We start from the raw sequence: 20,775 nt of genomic DNA, 5'->3' as shown, positions 1-20,775 counted from the left end.
GTAGCTGATTAGATGGTGCTCACTCACATTGCGGCTGGGTTGGCCTCTCCCAGTCCACTGACTCAAATGTTAATCTCCTTTGGCAACACCCTCAGACACACCGAGGAACAATACTTTACATCCTTCAATCCAATCAAGTTGACATTCAATATTAACCATCACACTGGGCTTTAATATATAAATATTCTGAATTCACATATAGCCAAATCTACATTTTTTTTCCTTTAGGGCTCCTGCTTTTGACATTAAGTTACTTAGAAAGGGCTTCCCTTTCCTGATTTAAACAATTATTTGCTCACGTTTGCTATAATTTTAGGGAGATACTTTTCTTCATCTTAAAAAATTTATCATGTCAAATTAAGTATAGAGAGGATTGTGACCAGTTCTTATTCCTCTCTGTTAAGAAATAAGTGAGAAAATGGTGTCACATGTCTACAGGACAAATTTAGGAGGAATATTAGGATAGAATTTAGTTTGAGAATTTGTTAATCTGCTAAGTAAATTAAATAGCTCCTCTCTATGAAAATAAAACAATAACAACCACAAAACTGTCTAATAGTCTGGGATGGTATCTGTGTGTCTTTCATACAGGTTACATGTTGCAGTTTAGTGGTGCTCTCACATACATCATCACATTCCCAAAATGCAGGAGGCAAAGCACTAGATCTGGCTCACCTAAAGGATGTTTCAGCCTGATCTTGCCCTGATCTAGTCATTAGGCTTGCAAGAGCCCCATTTTTAAAGATCTTACAAAGTTTGACTGGCATATGAAGAAGGAAGGGAAGAAAGGAAAAAAGAAAACACACGGAAACATATTGGAGGTTGTATCTATGCCCCTTGACTCTCAGCTTGCCACATGATGTGCTTTGGCCCAAAGTAGAAGGCAATAGGGATGATGTCCTGGAGGTTGGCCTGGTCTCCTGTGTTTCTGTACTACTGTGAGAGCATGCCCAGGATCAGCTGCCAGCCCAGGAGGAGGAACCAACGAAACCACTGAGATAGCCATAAAAATATTATCTATTACACGATACTGGTTTATAATTTGCTTGTTTTTCAACTTTGTTAACAAATCCCCAAGTCAACAGATATTCTTTTACAATATTTGAATTGTGCCTACTCCACAAAGTGAGAACTAGAAGAATGTGATTTTCGGGTCAGCTTGTTTTAGCATGCTTCTCCAGGCTTGCCATCAGCTCCAAAGGAATGGAGAAACTGTAAAAGATACTCTAATTCAAGTGATTATATTCAATTCATTCTATTTTTCTTATAAAACTGTCGAAAGTCGCGTCTAATGTGAGCCAATTCTAACTTGCTAACTACAGTACGTATTAAATCCTACTGACATTGAACCACAGCAGTATATTCACCTGGTTGTTGTAACACATGAAAATTCACAAACACGACTCAAATCCAAGATGACCGCACCTAAACCTACACAGAGAAAAGAGATTTTAAAACAGTTGTTTCCTGTCTGTTCATGCTGGGATCCAAATACACATTCAAACATAAGAGCTGCCACATTATTCTCCAAAAGTGTCAACACAGAGCTCAATCTTTTAGCTAGTTTAGGTACCTATTAAAGTTACTCTATATGAGGAAGGAGTTTTTAAATTTTTTTAATTAATTGAAAACTTTACTAAAAATCTCCATGCTTAAATGCTCAAGAAGAATTTTCACCTCTGCCAACTAAAAGTTACTCATGGAGTTAAGACTTTGGTTCCATGTAAGTATATTTCCACTCTCAAAAATGTCGTCTGTTGTAACAGAATTCCTTAAATCACCAAAAACTTAACATAAAGTTGGCTTTATGTCTGGTTTACTATTTAGGCACTTTCCAGAAGAAATTACTCATGGTAATGGATTATAACCCGGCCCCTGCAATTAGAATGATGAGGGCCTTCTACATCGCAAGTGACAGTTACAAATGATTTTTCTTTATTTTATTATTCCCAAATTCAAAATAAAGAGTCACCTGCTGATTGCTGATGTCTACTGTTTCTCCAGTTTGTTTCCAAGTGGGACAGGTCTGAGTATTTCTAGGTGTGTAGGTTAATTCCTAGTGACTTTAACTGAATTGTTAATGGGAAGACCTCATTACAGAAACAGTAGGAAAACTCTTCCTATTTTATAATCCCCCTTTTTGACCTTAGTCCTTCTTCTTACCTTAGTCCTGAGAAATTTCACTCAGGTTAGCAATGGATTCTTGTTCATGTGCACAATTAGGGAAAGTCCTTGAGTTATTTTCTAACCAAACCAAAATCATATATGGAAAACTATATATACAAACTAAATGATTAAGTTTCTTTGCTTCTGTCTAGAATTACAGCAAATCTAATGGTCACACACATTATCTCACACTGATCAAAAGGACTTTAATGAATAAAAACGGGGAAATACTCCTGTTTAGCAAAAGGGAGTGTTTGATAGATGAAGCCTTTTAAATCAAGGGCCTATGGTGGGGAAAGCAATAAAAGCAACTCTTGGTTGTGAAACAGAATGACTGATTCAGAAAACAGACAATCCCATGAAGAAAAAATCCCAGGTTTTAAATGTCCTAGTTTGGCGCTCCATTCTGTTGGTACCTCACTAGTTAGTAGATTCCTTTTTCAGCCAATAGCCCCTCATTCTAATCACCAGAGGGGAATCTTCAGTCTTCACAGGACTTTATATTCAACCAGTTGCCAAGACTTAGAGCCTCCATCTTTGATCTTCTTTTTCTTCTATTTTCTTCTTTAAATTTCCATGGCTCCCAAATGGTTCCACTGTCTCAAAGCTTTTTCTTTGGAAATGTGTTTCCATGTTATGTTTTGGGCTGAATTTATGTATTAATTATTTATTCTCAAGGAAAAATCCAAAGTTGACCATTTCTCATTTCTGAGATAAAACAATTGCTATCTTTTCATCAGCAACATTTTGTTTTAAACCTGGAGCACACTGATAGATTTAAATTAGTGCTTCTCAAATTTCAGTATTCATAGAAATCACTTAGGGATCTTGTGAAACTAAAGATTCTGATTCTGTAGGTCTTTGGGGAGGGCCTGAGATTCTGCATTGGAAACAAGCTCCCATGTGATGCTGATGAGGCTGTTTAAGAACCACTTTGAGCAGCAAGATTTAACATTTTCCCATAGGTATGTCAATATTACCTATAGTGTCTTAGCATCAGTGGTGATTTCTGCATGTGATAGCTCGAGTTTTTGTTCCGTTTTCATTTTGCCTGTTTTGTAAATGTCATTATAGGTGCTTGCTTTATAACAGAATAGCAGAATTGATGCGACTACATTAAAACAGAAAGGGAGACATAGTGTCTGGCTGCCTTGGGCATTGCTGTTAGCAGAAATGGAAGTCTTTTAGGGGTCTTAATATTTAATAGCTATGCTATCAGATTCTCAGTCTTGGCATTAGGGCTAGGTGTTAGAACTTCTCATAAAGTGTTCTGATTTATGGACTCACTGCTCCTTACCATAAAATGAAGAGAAATCCTAAATTTGAAAAACAAAACAAAAAAAACCCCACAGCCTAGCTAATGAGATTTCATGCTATTTGTTAACTAATAAGCATTTAATAGCATGAAGATCAGAACAACTCCAGTTTGCAAAATGTACTTACCATTTTGGAAACATCAGCAACTGAAAAGTGGGTTACATGATATAATGACTGTAGTTGCCTTTCTCCAGACCTGTTCTGTTTCCTTGCCCTCTCTGGCCTCTTCTGGCTCCATTTACCTTTTCCACTAGTTTACCAGATGATTCATCAACTTTCTGGCATTTTCCACTTACCATCTATGTCCAACATCCTGGTAAAATCCAATAAACTTTCTAATATCCAGCATCCCATTAACTATATCCTTGTATATAGCAGATTCACTGGGAGTGGATAGTCATATCATGGCCTCAAGGCAAAGGGCTCTACCACTTTTTGAATACCTACTATATGCCAAGTTCTGTGTTGGTTGCATCAATTAAATCATCTCACTTAAACCTAAAGTATTAAAGATCCTAAAGAGCCATTTTACAGGAAGATTAGATTATTTTCAATTTATTATTCAGAATAGATATATCTTTTTTCTTTAACTTCTCAAATAGTTATTGAATTGTATTGGTTTAAATGAAATGCATAATGTGTTTATATAGTATTAATTCAAGAGATACAAAAGGAAATTGAGTGAAAAATGAGTCTGCCTCTTTCCCATCACTCTCATCATGTCTCTACCTAGAAGCAATTATTGTCAACAGTTTTTGATGTGTCTTTCAAAAAATAGGCCATTAAGCATGGTGTACTAGATCTCTTTAAAAGTTTACAACCTGTTACAGAATATATATAAATGTTCAATTACTCGTAATACCTTATTATACAGATTACAACTTAGAAATATATTTTCACGACCATTATGTCATTTGATTCTCCCTACAATCCTATGAACAAGGCAGGGCAGACATTGTTGTTACCACCTTACACATGAAGAAACTGATGCTCAAAAATGTAAAATGATCTGCCCATGTGTATATAGTTAGTGAGAGATCCAGTTCTAGAACAATAACTAGTCTAATGCTCTTTCCATGACATCACGGAAAAGGTAGCCCAAGGATTAGAGATCAAAAAACATTAGCCTTCCTTGATCTCTCAAAGTACTCTTTCTGTATAGTGTCAATTATCAGAGAATTTACTATGTTCAATATGGTACCAAGAGGGCATTATTCCATGTAAATAATATATCATATAAAAACTCAATATTCTGGCTTTGCAATTGTGGTCATTAAGCTGTAACCAAACATTTCAATGAAACAAGGGCTTGAGTTCCTGTTAATGGAGATGTTTGGCCCTTCTCTTGAGATAGCCCTTGGTAATCAGAACCTACACGTTGCTAGAGAAGGGTTGGGGAATTTGTGAATCTGATCTATTAAACAAAAAAGACCAAGCAGGAAGCAATTCTATTCTTTCTTAGAGCTGCCCAATGAACTTGTTTCCTTATTTGGCGACAAAATCCGAGGTGATCTAAAATTTATGCCACCTTTCAGTTACTAACAAATACTTTGTGTTTTGAGATCTTGAAGGTCCAGTTCAGTCTAAAATCAAAGCTTCAATTGCTCACCCAACTCAAAGCTTCCTGTGTCCCCAGCCCAGACCTGCCTAGGCAGGGTATAGAGGGGAAGCAATACATGGCCAGGTGGCAGGGAGCTGCAGGGTAGCAGCAAGGTGTGCCAGGGCATGACAGCCAACCTTGCCTTTCTGCTGTTCTTCTTTGACTCTTCTGCTGCCTTTGGGTCCTCCCACTTCGGAACAGCAGTAGGGAAGAAAGGCAAGGTTGTGATTTGGTAGCGTTATCCGGTGTAAACGTTGTCTGAAGGCCGATGCTTTTCTCAAGGGGCATCTTCAGAGTTCTTCTGAAACACCGCCACTAGGGAACTGCCACTGCAGCTTCCTAACACATGTGTCTCCTCCAGCTATGACTTCCCTCCTCCATCTCTGACTTCTTCCTGTGGGGGTTCCTTGCGTCTCCTGGCGGTTCCTCCTTTTGAGTGGAGTCCCATTCTCAGCTGACAGCCCAGCTCCATTCTCCGAGTCCTCCGGGGCAACATCCCCTTTGCCATGCCATCGGCATGGAAGTGCGACTCCTCCAGCTCTCGCCCCCTTTCTCCTTTAGCTGCCACCGGCTGCTCTGTCTAGCTTCTCACCTTCTGGCTTTTCAGGTACTAATCTCTATGTGGTAGGCTGAATAAGGCCCCCACCAAAGATGTCCTTGCCCTAATCCCCAGAACCTGTGAATAGCTTACATTACACGGCAACAGGGACTTTGCAGATGTGGTTTAAGGTAACAGATTTTTAGATGAGGGGATTATCCTGGATTATCGGGTAGGCTCAAAATAATTACATGAGCCTTTAAAAGCAGAGAACACTTCCCGACTGAAGTCAGAGAGACGTGGCCTCGTGAGAAGGATTCCACACACTCTCGCTGGCTCTGAGATGTAGGCGCCTCTGTGCAAGAATCAGAGAGAGGCTGCAAGGAGCCAATGGCAGTCCCTGCCGACAGCCCGCAGGGAAGCAGGGACCTCAGTCCAGCAGGCAAATTGAACTGAATTCCGCCAACAACTTGCAGAAGTCTGAAAACAGATGCTCCGTTAGAGCCTCTAGGAGGGAGTGCAGCCTGGCCAACACCTTGATTTCAGCCCTGTGAGGCTTGAAGCCCAGACACCAGCCGTGCCCACTGGACTTCAGACCTAGAGAACTGTGAGGTATAAGCTGTTAAATGTGTGCTAATTTGCTTCAGCAGCAATAGACACTAATACATTCTATGTTTCCCGAAGCCTAAGGGTCCTAGGTCAGCTCTGCAAGCGATTCTCTGGCCCCCTCTTATTTGTGTAAGATGAGGGGAAAACACATGAGAAGGGAGGAGGAAGCATTTTAGCAGCCTGAAAGCTCTGTCTGATAAAATCCTTGCCCTCCTCGTTAATTTACAAGTCTCCCCTTATATAGCTAAGATTTGAGCAATGGTTTCAGGGTTATTGGACCCTTTTTTGGGTCACTCCTTAGCAGATGACATCTTTTTTTTTTTTTTTTTGAGACGGAGTCTCGCTGGGTCGCCCAGGCTGGAGTGCGGTGGCATGATCTCGGCTCACTGCAAGCTCTGCCTCCGGGGTTCATGCCATTCTCCTGCCTCAGCCTCCCAAGTAGCTGTGACTACAGGTGCCCGCCACCACGCCTGGCTAATTTTTTTGTATGTTTTTAGTAGAGACGGGGTTTCACTGTGTTAGCCAGGATGGTCTTGATCTCCTGACCTCGTGATCCACCTGTCTCGGCCTCCCAAAGTGCTGGGATTACAGGGATTACAGGCATGAGCCACCGCGCCCGGCCATAGATGAGCATTTTTAACAACATTTTTTTCTCAGTTCAAAGATGTCAGCTAGCACTGAGACAAGAGGAAAGGTCTCATTTTAATATCCTGTTACATAAACGTACTCATAGAATGGCTTTTCCTTTTAGGTTTAACATTCTAACGATATGCTGGATTGATTAGGGTTGCTTGGAAAAAGCTGGGTGAGAGGAGTTGAGATCTCAGAAAGAGAATTCACCACTAGGGTGGGAAGGAAGACAGGTCAGAAAATAGCCACGTTGCCCAGGACCTGAATTAATGTGGATGAAACAACGCTTCTAGCCCTAGACCTCAGGCATGGTGGGATCCGAGGCAGAGGTGGGAAGGGAGTTTGTGTTCAGTGGCTCACCAGTAAGCAGGACTCTTATGCCTTCCTACAATGATCCTGCAAGAATGGAATAAACTGAGACTACGTAGCTTGAGTATGTGCAATAGTTGACCACTTCCTCTCTGCGTTTTGTGATTTCACAGCTTGAGTTTCCAACAGAGCATGGGAGTGAGAGGAGTCAGGGACAGAGCAGCAGTTCTGTGACAGAGCCCGCCATCTTCATGAGGGTGGGGCAAGGCCCTACTTCCTGGTCCTGGAGGCCACATGCGGGCAGAGTCTGGGTCGTTTTCACATCTGCAGGATGATGTGTCTGAGGAAGAAGGCAGGCGGGAGGCAACTTCCTTACAGTCTCCATTCCATGTTGCTGCCTTTAATGAGCTTTTAGGAGCCATGATTTCATAGCCTAGTTTATTTCATGATCAAGCCCAGCTTCCTCTGTTAGGCCAATCAGTATGTATTAACTGAATGCCTACTGTATGAAGGTTTATGACTCTAGGAACAAACATGTCCATGATGCTGTTGCTGTTTAGGAATTGTCAGATCATGGATAGAATCCCTTTCCTGTCAAGAGCTCACTTTTTCCATAGAGTGAAGGGCAGCTGTAAGATTATTTCTAGAATTCTATTTTCCTTCCCTTCTCATTTCAGGAAGAAAAAGATGAATATAAAGTATAGAGAAAAAGATTAATATCAAGTATAAAGGTAGCTATAGAAAAGTCTTCTTCCTGGGTTGTTTGAGCTCAAAATTAGGGCCCTTCTATGCATATTTTGTGTTTCTCATGTAATTATCTATAATGGGCAGCCAAGAAATGTGTGTTAGCCCATATCTCCAGGACCTAATGCCATTCCTAAAATGTAATATAGTGCTCAGTAAATATTTGTTGAATCAATGAATATAAAAATGCAAAGCAAGCATTTGAGATATGCTACATTTCTTTCAGCTTCAACTCCTGGCTAATGAGTGAAGAAGGTCACTGTAGGAGTGTGAGGACCATCAGGAGCTTCATATTTCAATAACCAGCGCCAAATTCTGAATGCCAGATGGGATGAGATGCGATGTTAAACCGCTTCTTATTACCACGTTGTTGGCCTCCATTGCCTCCGTATTGTTCTCCAATTGCATGGTCTCTGTGGATCTCTGACTTCTTATTACCTCTGATTGGAATGTGCCACAAATCATCCTGCTTTCTTTATCCTCTCTCACCTCCAAGTAATCCTGTCATCTTGCTCCAGTTAGAGCCGCTTCCACCAAGAAGATCATGACAAACTCTCTCCCTATGCCTGTTTGCTCTTCAGGAAAATTATCCCCTGGAAAACTGGATGTTATAGTTGCTTTTCAGAATGTATTGTCTGAATTTCTTCTGTCTTCCAACATTCCCCCAAGCCAGTTACCTTTGCATTGAAGTAGAATTCAAAAGAAGATAGAGGTTCTGAATTTCTTCCTTTGACCAGATGGAAGTCGTTACATCAGAATGCTGATGACTGCAAAATCTTGGACATATTGTTTTCACAATTAGGAAATGGCAAACACAAAGTTCTTCAGTGCAAAGCCAGCATGCGAGTTCAGCTTCCATTTGCTGCTATAAATTTTGTTCTTGTTGCTGCCAGTAAACACCAACTGTTCAAGTGAAATAGTAAATCCAAATGTGCCTGTTGGATGAGAGTAAAAAAATTATATGCTGCATAAATGCTGATGTGAAAGGATTTTTCAACACACTAAACCAGGGTAGGAGAAGGAACTGAGAAAGTTGAACTGAATGCAGCTCTCACTAAAATCTTCTTGGTAAAAGCACTACAAAGCCTCTTGATAGAATGTTGATTCAACATACTGTTTAATCCTCAAGGAAAAAAACAAATGCAGATTTGGGATATCAGCCTTAGGATATCTGCCGAAAGTCCTACTTTGAGCACTCATCAGGGTTACCAAAGAAGGCATACACAGATTGTTACAAATCGGAGCAAAGAAAAATCCCGAAGTTCACTCAAAGCTGATGTGGGCACTTGGCCCAGAAGTTGTTTGCTAATGATCAGTCTAACAACTGAAAGTCAAAGTCAGTAGTAGCTAGTACCATGTGCAACAGGATTTAGGAAGTTTTGATCTCACAAATTTACTGTAAGGCTAAGAATCAATGAATGTTTGTACTCAGGTCTCCCTACAGTTAAATTTAATTTGTAACTGGAATTACGATTCAAAGAGATAATTTCATAAATGGTCCCTGAAATTTAATTTTGGATTACCTAAGTTTACAATGGGTTTCTCTTCTCCTTTCCCCCATCATTTATCTTATGCTGAAAAAAACAAACAAACGAAAAGAACAAAACCTGTGTGACCTTGGAGCTGGCTGCCCTGAGTCCCAGGCTCTGATTTGATTCTGATGCTCCGGAGCCTGCTTTCTCATGTGGGTAGTAATGCCCACCCCGCTGGGTCATTGTGAGGGTTAAACAAGGTAATACATGTTAAATGCCTGGCACAGCCCTTGCACATAAAAGGTCCTTAATAATATTAATTCCCCTTCCAGATTAGACTTTGCAAACAAATGCTTGAAAAACAGAACATTCACGTAGACTGGTTTCTCTAGCGTGATGAGGCGCCAGGCCAAGAACCATGCAGTAAAGATCTTCCAAACCAAAGTATTTCAGCATCTGAGAATGGCTGGGGCTTATCTTCATGGCAAAAATAAGCATTTTAATATAAAGCAGGCTTTTTTCTTCTTCATTTTCTTATGGAAAGGAAAGCATTTTCAGAATAATGGTTAAAATCTGTCCTTTGTAGATCTGAAAATGTGAGCAAGTTTCATACTGAAGTCAAGATCTACTGAAAGTGTTAGATGAATATATAAGGACCAGACGCTGCTGTCAAAAATAAAACAGATGCTGGTGTCTTGAATGCCTCCATGTGCCAAAGCTGAGTTCTTTGACTTATTTTTGTCATTGAATTAATTGATGTATCTGGTTTAATTGGCCAAATTGTTTTTGCTTAAATGTCCGCATTTTCAGTGTTATACTGATACAGTCAATATTTTTGAGGGTGCAGAAAATACCAATATTGGCAAATATATGTGTTCAGAAGAAGAAAAATTGTTCATTTCCACATCTCAGATTTATGGCAATTTAAAAATATATAGTAAAGTGTTGGTTTCTCCTTATGGTTACATCTGAATGTGTATAAATTATCAGAGTCTGTGTGCATGTATTTCCATAGAAAATAATACCAGCAGAGACACAGCCAAGCCAAGCTGAACCTTGCTGAGTGGATTTGAAGAAACACAGGCCAACTCAGAGCAAGACAAACCCAAGAGATAGGAAGTCTAAAATAGTAATAATCAGCCTTTGAAACATTTTCCCTTGGAAAAGGCATCTCAGTCCCATCCTATATTAACAGACCAGAAGAGACACACATGTGTTCTACATACGACACAGAACGTAAAACCAAAAGGCTCATTCTGAATGCCCAGTCCAGCTTTGAATTGAAACCTTCATGAAAAAGTAGTGCTTTTGATTCAAAGGAGCTCAGGTTTGAAAGGGAGATGTGAAGCCTAACATCCCGTCTATCTGATGGCTGGTCTTCCTTTACACAGCTCTGGCAAAGATGTCAACCAATTGATACTTGAACATCTATAGAAATGAGCAACTCATGCCCCACAGCAGACCACTCTGCCTTTGAATAATATTAAATAGAAAATGTGCTCTTATTTTGGACCAAGGCCTATTTCTCTGTAACCGCCACTTACGGGTTCTATTTCTATCACTAAGGGTTCCAGCCAGGCAGAATTCCATTTCCAGTGGCAATTAGTCTTACAAACATTAAGGCAAAGCTCACAAATTAGCCCACATAGTATTTTAGATAATTGTAAATTAGCTACTGACATTTGAAAATTAGAAAACTACCCATAGAAATTTGTATTTTCAACTAATTGTTGATTCTCTGAAAGCAACGGGCCACTTTCCCAAATAGTAAAACTAGTACCCCCTTATCCACAGTTTCACTTTCTGCAGTTTGAGCCACCTGTGGGTCAACCATAGTCTGAAAATATTAAGTGGAAAATGCCGGAAATAAACAATGTATACGTTTTAATTGCACGCGGTTCTGGGTAGCGTAATGAAATCTCTGAGTCCCACTCTGTGTTTCCTGGGATGTGAATCACCCCTTTGTTCAGCATAGATGCTACCTGCCCATTGGTCACTTAGTAGCTGTTTCAGTTATTAGATGGAAAAAAAGCCATAGTATATATAGAGTTCTGTATTATCCATGGTTTCAGGCATCCACTGGGAGGGGAGTGTCTCAGAACATATCTCTCTAGATAAAGGGATACTACTGTACTTGGCTGAGCTGAGTAGCAACTGCCACTTTTAGACAGGGTATGTACTGGCCTTTTTGCCACACTCCCTGTTACCTTGCACTGAGCCTGCTTTCCTCATTTTCTGATACTTAGCTGGCCTCTGAGACATTTGCCTTTCTAGTTCTTATTGAGTCCTCTCTAAGGCTTCTTTGCTTCAGGAGATTTACCCTCACTTCCTCACTCTTCCCCTCTGCAAGACAAACCTCATGCATGCCTGAAGCCTAGACCTGCTGAATGACACGACACCTAGAAAACTGACAACTGATTCATCCAGTCTCACAATCAATCCTCAGAAATGTGCTGGGGTAAATATATAGCTATAGACCTTAGAATCATTTTAGATAGCATAAGGGTGGGACGTGGAGGTTGTAAAAAGCCTGTGCACATGGAACAGAGTAGCTTCTCATGCCTGCTAAAGGCCTAATTCCAGATCGTTGTTATTATTTGCTGTAAATCCTCACGAGCGCTCAAATCAGTACCTACAACCAAGAGCATGCTATGAGGTTTTCTGCTCTGTTTAGTTGCCTCTGTGATGTTTAATGCCTTCGGTATTAAAGAAAATCTCACTCAGCCAGTGTCTGTTGGTGACTTACTATCAGTTGTATCATAGTCCTCCATATTCTGGAAAGGTGAAGAGTTCCTGATTTTGAATCCAAGCTGAATGACCTTGGAGAAATTGCTTAACACCTCTGAGCCTCAGATTCTCCATCTGGAAAATGAGGATAGTGATAGTTAAGCCCTATTACTATTCTCATGGTGTGAGAAATACATGAGATACACATATAGCGCATAGAGCCACCCTTGGTTCATAGTAATCACTCAATAAGTGTTAACTATTAATTGGTATCCATATATAATTCCTGCACATTGTAGCAGACCACTCCCACAGTGCCTCAGCCTTTCCCACATCTGGGCATACAGGATCAACTTCTGAGTGCCAGCACTTGTGAGTCTTGCCTGAAAGTTTTCTCCTACACCCAGTTTTTTCAGTCCCTGTGGCAGGCTGGAAATGTGGGGGAGTTAATAGCCCTCCTGTCTTCCCCCGGAAGTTGCCTCTACCAATGACAGATGGGAGCTGATAAACGAATGCCCCAGCTTCCTCGCCCCTCAGAAGAGATAACTCAGGAATGGGCACCACTTGGTCTTCCAGAGTTCCCCTTAGTGCATTTTGCTCCAGTCGCCCATGGTTGCCAAAGCTCATTTGATAATGTGCCCTTTATCTCCTTTCTCCATGCTGTTACTGACATTTCCTGGGGTCAATTACGCAATAAACCACTTACACTCAAAAACTGAGCTCAGCGTCTGCTTCTGGTAGAACACAAGCTAAGACAATTGGTACCAGAAGTAATCCTAGGAAGCAGATCCTTGGGATACAGTCTGGAGCTACATCACTTGCTTGACAAGTAGCAATAAGCAATCCCATTGCTGGTGGTAAGTGGTGTGGTGGCAAGCCCCAACTTAATTTGGCATTGAGGATAGATTTGGATGGGATATAAGTGGCAGGTAATTATCCTGTGTACTGTAGTATTCGCGATGGATCTGGATGGGATATTGGTGGATTGTCTTCTGTAATACCACTAGCATTTGAAAGATATTTGAGCACTCATAGAGGATCTGATTAGCTTTTCAGGATCCCACCTAACATTTCCTGGACCAACAGACTTGCTTCTCAGGGAAGGAAGCATTATAATTGACACACAGCTATGGTATTCACTGGTCCTACTCTATACTATATCACCCTAGAGGTAGTCTGGTAGAAAATTTGAATGGTGTTTTAAAGGTACAACTGGAGTTCCAGCCTGAGGATGTCACTTGCAGGGTTTGGGTGGTGTCATTCAAAATGTGGCATATTGTCTAGATCAACGTTGTTGAGGGTACAATGCCCCCAGCAGCAAGAACTCATGGGTTTAGGAAACGAGGGGTAAGAGGAGGAGTGGCTCCTGACACCATGATCTACTTGGGGAATTTGTCCCCCCACCCCCTCCCCAGTGTTAAGGTCTGCTGGACCAGAGATTATGGTTTCTCACTGGGAAATGGGGAGCTCTTCTGCCAGCAGACACAGGAAGTACTATATTAGCCCTAAAGTGATGGCTGCCATCTAGTTATTTCGAGTTCCTCATGCCTGTAGAGCAACAGGCAAAAAAAGAAGTTACCTGATTATCAGGAAGAGATAGAGTCGCTGATATATTACAGAGGCTGATTCTTAAGGGGATTTGTTGGCATGTCTCTAGGTGTTTTCTTTCCTGGTAGTAACCAAATGTGCAGCTACAGAAACTATGGACTAATAGAGATGAAGTAACTCAGAGGTCTCAGACCCTTCAGACTTTAAGGTCTGGGGTCATAAATATTAATTATGACCTAGGAACCAGCTTCTGTGTAGGGACTGTACCCTGGCCCACTAACCTTTCTGCAGTAATTATTTTCCTTTTTTTTTGAAATGGAGTCCTGCTCTGGCACGATCTCGGCTCACTGCAACTTCTGCGTCCTGGGTGCAAGTGATTCTCCTGCCTTAGTCTCCGAAGTAGCTGGGACTACAGGCGTGCACCACCATGCCCAACTAATTTTTGTATTTTTAATAGAGATGGGGTTTCAGCATGTTAGCCAGGCTGATCTTGAACTCCTGACCTCAGGCAATCCGCCAGCCTTGGCCTCCGAAAGTGCTGGGATTACAGGCATGAGTCACCGTGCCCAACCTATTTTCCTTTTTAAAAGTATTGACAGTCACCCCTACTAAGAATCGGTGACAAGACAGATTGAAATTAAGAGGGATGTAAGTATGAGAACGAACTCACCGGGGACTGTGGCAGATGCTATCAGTGCTTTATTCACATCCCTTCAGTTCCTACTGGCCCAACTTCCAGCACCTTCCAGAATGTACCACCTTCCAGTCCTAAGGCACTGCCAGAGAGAAACCATAAATATATCATAGTTTTCCCTTTTGCTTACCCTGAGCTCTGGCTGCTATAGTGAAAAATTATCTAGAAGTCATAAACTCAAGTGCTTACTATCCAAACTACGCCAACAACTTGAGTGAAGTCCATGGACTCAGATGTAAACCCCGGGTAATGGTCAGAACTGGCTTCTCCAATGGCTCCAGCCCAGTAGACACTCAGCCAATACTGCTACAGGAATGATCCAGCCTTCTGATTGCTTTAATATTTCCAGCAACAACCTGACGACAGCCCTTCACACTCTTGGAGGGGACAGCAGGAAGCTGAATGTCATTGATTAAAGGAAAATACAACCAGGTGAGGTGGCTCAGGCCTGTAATCCCAGCACTTTGGGAGGTCGAGGTGGGAGGATCACTTAAGCCCAGGAGTTTGAGACTAGCCTAGGCAACATAGCGAGACCTTATCTCTACAAAAATTTAAAAAATAAATAAATAAATAACTGGGCATGTTGATGCATGTCTGTAGTCTCAGCTACTCACGAGGCTCAGGTGGGAGGATTGCTTGAGCCCAGGACGTCGAGGCTGCAGTGAGCCATGATCATGCCATTGCACTCCAGTGTGGGTAACAGAGTGAGACCCTATGTCAGAAAAAAGAAAGAAAGAGAAAGAAAGAAAGAAAGAAAGAAAGAAAGAAAGAAAGAAAGAAAGGAAGGAAGGAAGGAAGGAAGGAAGGAAGGAAGGAAGGAAGGAAGGAAGGAAGGAAGGAAGGAAAGGAAGGAACGAAGGAAAGAAAGAAGGAAAGAAAAAAGAAGGAGAAAGAAGGAAAGAAAGAAATAGAGAGAGAAAGGAAGGAAGGAAGGAACGAAGGAAGGAAGGAAGGAAGGAAGGAAGGAAGGAAGGAAGGAAGGAAGGAAGGAAGGAAGGAAGAAAGAAAATACCCTGCTTGAGGTGGCATGGCTCCAAACACCCTAGGGCCATGTTTGAGAGAGTCAGCCTAGGCAGGGTAGACTCTTGCGTGTTTGAAGACAGCTGTTGAGAAGTTGTGAACCAAGTCCAAGGACCCAAACAGATAGGGAGTTAAATCTTATTCCAGAACAACCACCACATTTATATGAGAAAAGTTAAATAAGGTTATTCTGAACACAATCTGCAGGTACCTTAAAAAATTATAGCACCAACCTTGCACAGAACATATGGGAAGCTATTTGAGGTAAAGAACCAGTTTTCTCTAACATGAACATGATCTTTTACTGCACTATCTGGTGCTGCTTTGATCTAAAGAGAAGAGCCACAAAGAAGGTAGCTGCACCAGGAAGGAGAACTATGGCATGCGAACAGCTGCAATTGTAAAGCTTCAGGCCACTGGAGAGAGTAATAGTGAATTTCCACTTATGTGACAGGCTCCATTCTAAGCATTTTACATATAGCAACCAGTTAAATATTTATAACAACTTTATGGTAGAGGTATTATCATCATCCATTTTGTACAAATAAGGAAACTGAGGCACAGAATACCTTAAATTACTTTGCATCCCAATAGCCCACTCCAGAGCCTGGGCTCTTAAGACTTCCTTCTTTTCTCCTATTTACTTCTAATAACAACCCCAATAGAAAAAGGATTGGGCCGGGCGTGGTGGCTCACGCCTGTAATTCCAACACTGTGGGCAGCTGAGATGGGCAGATTACCTGAGGTCAGGAGTTCAAGACCAGCCTGGCCAACCTGGTGAAACCCCATCTCTACTAAAAATACCAAAAATTAGCCAGGCGTAGTGGTGGGTGCCTATTATCCCAGATACTCGGGAGGCTGAGACAGGAGAATCACTGATCCCTGAGGCTGTGGCTGCAGTGAGCCGAGAATGCGCCATTGCACTCCAGCCTGGGCAACAAGAGCGAAACTCCATCTTAAACAAAACAAAACAAAACAAAACAAAAAAATAAAAATAAATTTAAAAAAGAAGAAGAATTGATTTGGATTCCGTAATATTAGATGTGTATGTGATGCATGGTAGTTGTATTTTTCTCTGGTGTGTGTGTGTGTGTGTGTGTGTGTGTGTGTGTTGTATCTGTTTTTCTTAGGCAAATTATTAAGCAAAAGACTCAGTTTAGTCTGAAGCTAGCTGATCAGACACATAACTGAATATCAGGAGGCTTAATCAGTGGCACCACTTGCTACTAACTGGCTTTAAAGTTAGACCTCAAGGGTTCATTTCCTCATCTATGTAAGAGGGGATTGGACCAATCACCTTCTCATCTTCAAGATGGGTAAAACTACAGCTGTGTCACCTTCCAATAGGACTGAAAGCTTGGGAAGTGAGGCAATTACCTCCCCTGCCCTTAGTACTACCACCAATCAGCTGCCATAAAGCCAAATCTGAACTGAGGGTAAATTCTTTGGTGGTTTAAGTGAGTACGAGAGTTAGACTAGACACCCTGACCTCTTTCCATAGGAACTAGGAGAGACCCTGGTTTCTTCCGGGCTGTATGGTGAGTGAGCAACCATTCAGGGTGGCTTCTAGTCATAGAAGGATTTGTTTCAGCAATTTCTAAAACTTAGCCACTTTCTTCTCTTGACTTGTGACTTGATTTGACCAAAGTTTCTACAAGGCAGCCCTCTAAGCTGCCATGGCCTCCTGGGGGTACGGCCTGAGATATAGTCTATGATGGAGAACAAGGCAGTCTGTGGAATCTGGAGTTAAGCATCTTGTTATCATCTCCTCAGTAATCAATTTTATCACCCCAGAGATTTGACTACAGACAGAGAGTGTGGAATGCTCAGGTGTGGCAGATCGACCTGCCTCAAGCACATATTCTTTCTAAAGGGAAACGGAAGAGGTTAGACACACGACCTCAAAGCTCAGAAAGTGAGCACTTCTTACATCTGTTGCTGTAGAGAGCTGCACAACAGGCATCATCAGCACTTAAGTAATTTAAGATTCATTCTGTAGGACACATTTCTGGAAAAGGAATCTGGAGAAAAGAGTACTAAAATGTCTAAGCTTTTGGTTCAAGATGTCTTTTCTAACAATAGCTGTTGACTGGAAAGACTAAGAAAAGGTGGCACGTGGCTCAGCACATGCTTAGCGGCTGGAACGGAGGCTTCAGCTACACACCTAGTTAGTGATGTATGACGTACATCACTAAGGCTCTGCCTTTTGCTTCCCTGGCTTCCCTTTTCTTAAAGTCAGGTTTTTCAAGGTATAATTTATATACGGTAAAATTTACCCTTTTTAAGTGTGCAATTTGATGGATCTTGAAAAAGACATACAGTTGTGTCAGCACCACCACAATCAAGACCTAGAGCATTCTCTCTGCACCTTTGTGATCAGTCCTCTCTCTCCATTCTCAGCCCCTGGCAATCACTGTCCCTATAGTTTGCCTTTTGTGGCATGTCATTCATATGAAAGAACAGAGCAGATGGTCTTTTAAGTCTGGCGTTTTTTCACTTAGCATTTTGCATTTGAGTTCATCCATGTTGTTACATATATCACAAGTTATTCTCTTTAATTGCTGTCATATTCCATTGTATCAATGTACCAGAGTCTGTTCATTTATTTACTGGGCGGTTATTTGGGTTGTTTGTAATTTTTTGGAGGTTATGAATAACACCGCTACACATGAAGATTTTTTTTTTAAAATTTATTTATTATTATTATACTTTAAGTTGTAGGGTACATGTGCATAACATGCAGGTTTGTTACGTATGTATACTTGTGCCATGTTGGTGTGCTGCACCATCCCATTACTGGGTATATACCCAAAGGATTATAAATTATGCTGCTATAAAGACACATGCACACGTATGTTTATTGCAGCACTATTCACAATAGCAAAGACTTGGAATCAACCCAAATGTCCATCAGTGACAGATTGGATTAAGAAAATGTGGCACATATACACCATGGAATACTATGCAGCCATAAAAAAGGATGAGTTTGTGTCCTTTGTAGGGACATGGATGCAGCTGGAAACCATCATTCTTAGCAAACTATCACAAGAACTGAAAACCAAACACCGCATGTTCTCACTCATAGGTGGGAACTGAACAATGAGATCACTTGGAAACATGAAGATTTTTTATATCTCTTGGGTAGATACTCAAATGCTTTATGTTTTCATTTCTCTTGGGTAAACATCCAAATGCTCAGTCATGTAAGTGACATTCAACTTTACAAGAAATTGTCAGACTGACTTCTTAAGTGGCACTTAGCATTACCACCAGCAATACCTGAGCGTTCCAATTACTCTGCATCTTTATCCGCTCTTGACCTTGTCGTTTTAAAATTTCAATTGTTAAAAAGAGGTATGGCGGTATTTCACTGTTTTTAATTTGCATATCCTTAATGATGAATACTGTTGAGTATCTTTTCATTTGTTCATTTGCCTTCCACATACCTTCTTTGCTGAAGTGTCCAATTCTTTTACCCATTTTTTTATTAGGTTGTTAGTTTATTTTTATTATTATTTGTCCGAGTTCTTTATATATTCTGAAAACAAGTCTTTCATAATATATGTATTTTATAAATATTTTGTCCCAGTCTGTGTCTTGTCTATTTTTTTTTCTTAACAGTATATTTCAAAGAACAGCACTTTTTATTTCAATGAAGTCCTACTTATTTTTGTGTGTGTGGCCTAGCTAAGAAAGTAGCGCTTATCCATGGTTCCAAAAATCTCTTCCCTATGTTTTCCTCTAGAAATTTCTTATTGTTAGGTTTTACATGTAGGCCTATGTTCCATTTTGAGTTGTATTTGAGGCAAGGGATGGGTTGAAAATCACATTTTTGCATAGCGGTATCTGTTTCACTGACATCTGTTGAAAAAAACTATCCTCCATTGAATTTCCTTAGTTCCTTAGTTGAAAATCAATTACCCTTTTATTTGTGGATTTATTTTGGATTCAGTTTAATTCCATTGACTTGTATTGATTCTTTCACCAACATGCATGCTTTTGATACTGTAGCTTTACAGTTAATTCTTTAGATTAACTTTGCTTTTTCTCCAAATTCTTTTCACTAATCTGTTTACTTTGCTTTTCCATAAAAATTTCAGAATCTGCTTGTTGATTTCTACAACAGATCTTGCTAGGATTTGGATTGAGGCTGCATCAAATCTACGGATCAATTTAGAAAGGATTGACATTTCTGGCCACCTTTTTTTTTTTTTTTTTTTTTTTCAGACAGGGTCTTGCTCTGTTGCCCAGGCTGGAGTGCAGCAGCACAACTACTGCTCACTGCAGCCTTGACCTCCTAGGTTCAAGCAGACCACCCACCTCAATCTCCCAAGTAACTGGGACTACAGGCACATGCCATCAAGCCTGGCTAATGTTTTTTTTTTTTTTTTGTAGTGACAGACAAGAGTTTCTCCATGTTGCCCAGGCTGGTCTTGAACTCCTGGGCTCAAGCAACCCACCTGCCTTGGCCTCCCAAAGTGCTGGGATTACAGAAGTAAGCCACTACCCAGCCCTGGCTACTTTTTGATACTAATTTATTTCTTCTACCTTGGCTTATGAAGCCAGCCACCAAGGCGCCTGTTGTTCTTACACAGCTTGTCCTCATGACTGGATCTGCACTGGATGTTAGCTGTTGGTAAAACAATTCATACTGACTTTAACCCTACATGACATAGTATCACCTGGTATATGGACCCAGATTTTTACCATCCCTTTAACAAGGTCTTTGCAGGTAACTTTGTAATGTCCTCCTACCGTGGATAAGGTAACCTGCTCCACCACTTGAAATCGGGCTCAAAATTAGCTTTGTCCCATGGAATTTAGGAGGTATGACACAATCAAAGACTTGAAATGGTCTTGTACATTGAGGCTTGCTTTCTTGTGCCTCTGTCATCGCCTCAAGAATACGTCTGCTAGAGAATGAAAGACAACTGGAACTGAGCCAAGTTGCCCCAATCATCCCAGTCAAGGGAAGCCTTGATCAGCTGACAGCCAATTTACCCCCAGATATGTGAATGTCCACAGCCAAGATCAGCATACTGCCTAGCTAAGCACTCCAAATGTAGGCATTATAAACATCTATTATTGTATTCCACTGAATGTTTGTGTTTATTTTTTATGGAGCATCATGGTAGCAATAGATAACTGACACATGTGGGTAACAACAGGCTCTTTAAATTCATTACAGACAGCATCACAGAATAACTTACAGGGCTAGGGCAGTCTTTAACCAAATAGAGCTAGTTTCATGGGTTAATCACATCTCTTGATTTTTTCCCATCATTCTCAATACCAAATACTAAAGAAAATTATTATAATAGAAATTTTCTAGGTCCTGATCACCACCTCCAACCCCTGAGTCAAGTAAAACTGTAAAACTCTGACGAACTCCATTCCACTT

At 40.9% G+C, this 20,775-nt stretch overlaps 1 protein-coding gene across 1 annotated transcript in view; it reads left to right on the top strand.

Moving 5' to 3' along the window:
- DLEU7 (deleted in lymphocytic leukemia, 7) overlaps positions 1-10,350 on the top strand; it is a 136,700-nt gene extending 126,350 nt beyond the window's left edge. Inside the window, exon 2 of the mRNA XM_025364505.1 lies at positions 8,140-10,350. Within this exon, the coding sequence (XP_025220290.1) occupies positions 8,140-8,163 (24 nt within the window). The 3' untranslated portion in view covers positions 8,164-10,350. The remainder of the gene's footprint in view (positions 1-8,139) is intronic.
- The last annotated feature ends 10,425 nt before the right edge of the window (positions 10,351-20,775 follow it).

This window comes from Theropithecus gelada, chromosome 17 (genome assembly GCF_003255815.1).
Source record: "Theropithecus gelada isolate Dixy chromosome 17, Tgel_1.0, whole genome shotgun sequence".
In the NCBI taxonomy this organism is placed as follows: Eukaryota; Metazoa; Chordata; class Mammalia; order Primates; family Cercopithecidae; genus Theropithecus; species Theropithecus gelada.
Note: the sequence above shows the minus strand (reverse complement) of the source record. Positions and strands in the feature narration are given on the sequence as shown.